Genomic DNA, 2,102 nt, shown 5'->3' with positions numbered 1-2,102 from the left:
AGATCCTGGTTTATAATGTACTCTGTGACTGGGCAATACTGCACAGGTACAGAGTACTACTTGATGTGGATAATGACATTTAAGTGAAAAACATTACAATAATTAAAACACAGAATAAAACATTCAATAAATTACACTTAGGAAACTAATACATAAAACATGTAAGACAGTTTGATTCCGTAAAAATCTGTATTACAACTCTTAGATAGAAAAAGGTGGGCAGTTCACTGCTTTCAAAACACTTTTGGTCATCAGTTTCGGCAGAGCATCTTTGAGCTCCTGGTTCCTCATGCTGTAGATGAGGGGGTTCACTGCTGGAGGCACCACCGAGTACAGAAATGACACCACCAGGTCCAGGGATGGGAAGGAGATGGAGGGGGGCTTCAAATAAGCAACCATGCCTGTGCTGAGAAACAGGGAGACCACGGCCAGGTGAGGGAGGCATGTGGAGAAGGCTTTGTGCCGTCCCTGCTCAGAGGGCATCCTCAGCACGGCCCTGAAGATCTGCATATATGACCCAGCAATGAATACAAAGCACCCAAACTCCAAAGGGATACAAAATACAATAAGCCCAACTTCCCTGAGGTAGGAGTGTGAGCAGGAGAGCTTAAGGATGTGGGGGATTTCACAAAAAAACTGGATGATGGCATTGCCTTGGCAGAGAGGCAGGGAAAATGTATTGGCAGTGTGCAGCAGGGAATAGAGAACCCCAGTGCCCCAGGCAGCTGCTGCCATGGTGGCACAAGCTCTGCTGTCCATCAAGGTCCCGTAGTGCAGGGGCTTGCAGATGGCAACGTAGCGGTCATAGGACATGATGGTGAGAATGCAATACTCTGCTGAGGTGAAGAAGAGAAAGAAAAAGACCTGTGCAGCACATCCTGTGTAGGAGATGTGCCTGGTGTCCCAGAGGGCATTGGCCATGGCTTTGGGGAGAGTGGTGGAGATGCAGCCCAGGTCGAGGAGGGCGAGGTTGAGGAGGAAGAAGTACATGGGGGTGTGCAGGCAGTGGTGGCAGGCTACGGCTGTGCTGATGAGGCCGTTGCCCAGGAGGGCAGCCAGGTAGATGCCCAGCAAGAGCCAGAAGTGCAGGAGCTGCAGCTGCCGCGTGTCTGCCAACACCAGCAGGAGGAACTCGCTGATGGAGCTGCTGTTGGGCATCTGCAGTACTTCTGGGCACCAGGACCTGTTCAAAGAGGATAAAAGTCAAGGACAAGTCTTTCCATGTGGGCTGTGTTCATTCATCTCCATGATGTGATCTACATTTCATGAGGTCAAATTTGCCATGAGGGTCTCTGCACTTTTAATCTCAATGAAGCAGACTTGTCCCAATGGTTACATGGAACCATGGTGATGGTGTGGAGTCAAACTTTACTTTCAGAATGTATCAGATAAAATCACTTCTAATGCAGAAGTGCTGGTTGGCATCTGAACCTTAGTGCCAAAAATATGTGGATAAAAAATAGAAGTTCTAGGGATCACTTTTTCCTACAAATTATCATCCTGCTCACCATGCCTAAGGAGTGTTTGCTGAAGTCTGAACAGCTGTAAGACCTGAGAGGCAAAGGGATTCACTGCTGCTTAGTGCAGGGTAAGGGGAGCTGACTGGGTTTCTTTCCAATTGCTCTGAGCTTGACTACTTAGCAGATGCAAGACGATTGCATTCCCATAAAGTTCTGAAGTCAGACCCAGCTCTGAAAACAGGAGTCCTCTGCCCATCAGTGTGTATTCACCCTTTCTCAATGTACTTCAGCAGTGCCTCATCACCACACATCTTGCAAATGACCCCTAACACTGATTTCACCAACCCCACAGCATTTGCATATTGCATCTCTCTGCTTCTTCCCTGCACTTTGATCGCCTGACTAGGGGAAATATTTGCATCCTGAAGGTCAGCTCACGGCTCTGAAGGACACCTCAGGGAGATGTGTCCTACTGATGGCATCTCATTAAGGGAAAGCCAGCTCCTTCCCAGCCTCACAGACTGCATTGCCCACAGCCCCAGGCAGTGGCTCTCAGCCCCTGTGCACTGCAGAGTGTGATGGACACGTGCCTGGGGAGATGCTGCTCTGCTCTGCTGGAGCTCTGCCTGCACAGGAGGTGGT

General features: G+C 49.3%; 1 protein-coding gene across 1 annotated transcript; it reads right to left on the bottom strand.

The window, feature by feature from the left end:
- Positions 1-201: 201 nt before the first annotated feature.
- On the bottom strand, positions 202-1,158 carry LOC116241508 (olfactory receptor 14C36-like). Its single transcript, XM_031612078.2, has one exon. It carries the CDS (start codon positions 1,156-1,158, stop codon positions 202-204), a length of 957 nt encoding a protein of 318 aa, XP_031467938.2.
- Positions 1,159-2,102: the final 944 nt, after the last annotated feature.

The sequence above is a fragment of the Phasianus colchicus genome, chromosome 29 (assembly GCF_987193195.1).
Source record: "Phasianus colchicus chromosome 29, bPhaCol1.hap1.1, whole genome shotgun sequence".
Taxonomy (NCBI): domain Eukaryota; kingdom Metazoa; phylum Chordata; class Aves; order Galliformes; family Phasianidae; genus Phasianus; species Phasianus colchicus.
Note: the sequence above shows the minus strand (reverse complement) of the source record. Positions and strands in the feature narration are given on the sequence as shown.

Excerpts from the sequence above, each read along its gene's own strand:
- LOC116241508 (XM_031612078.2), bottom strand. The coding sequence starts at position 1,158 with ATGCCCAACAGCAGCTCCATCAGCGAGTTCCTCCTGCTGGTGTTGGCA.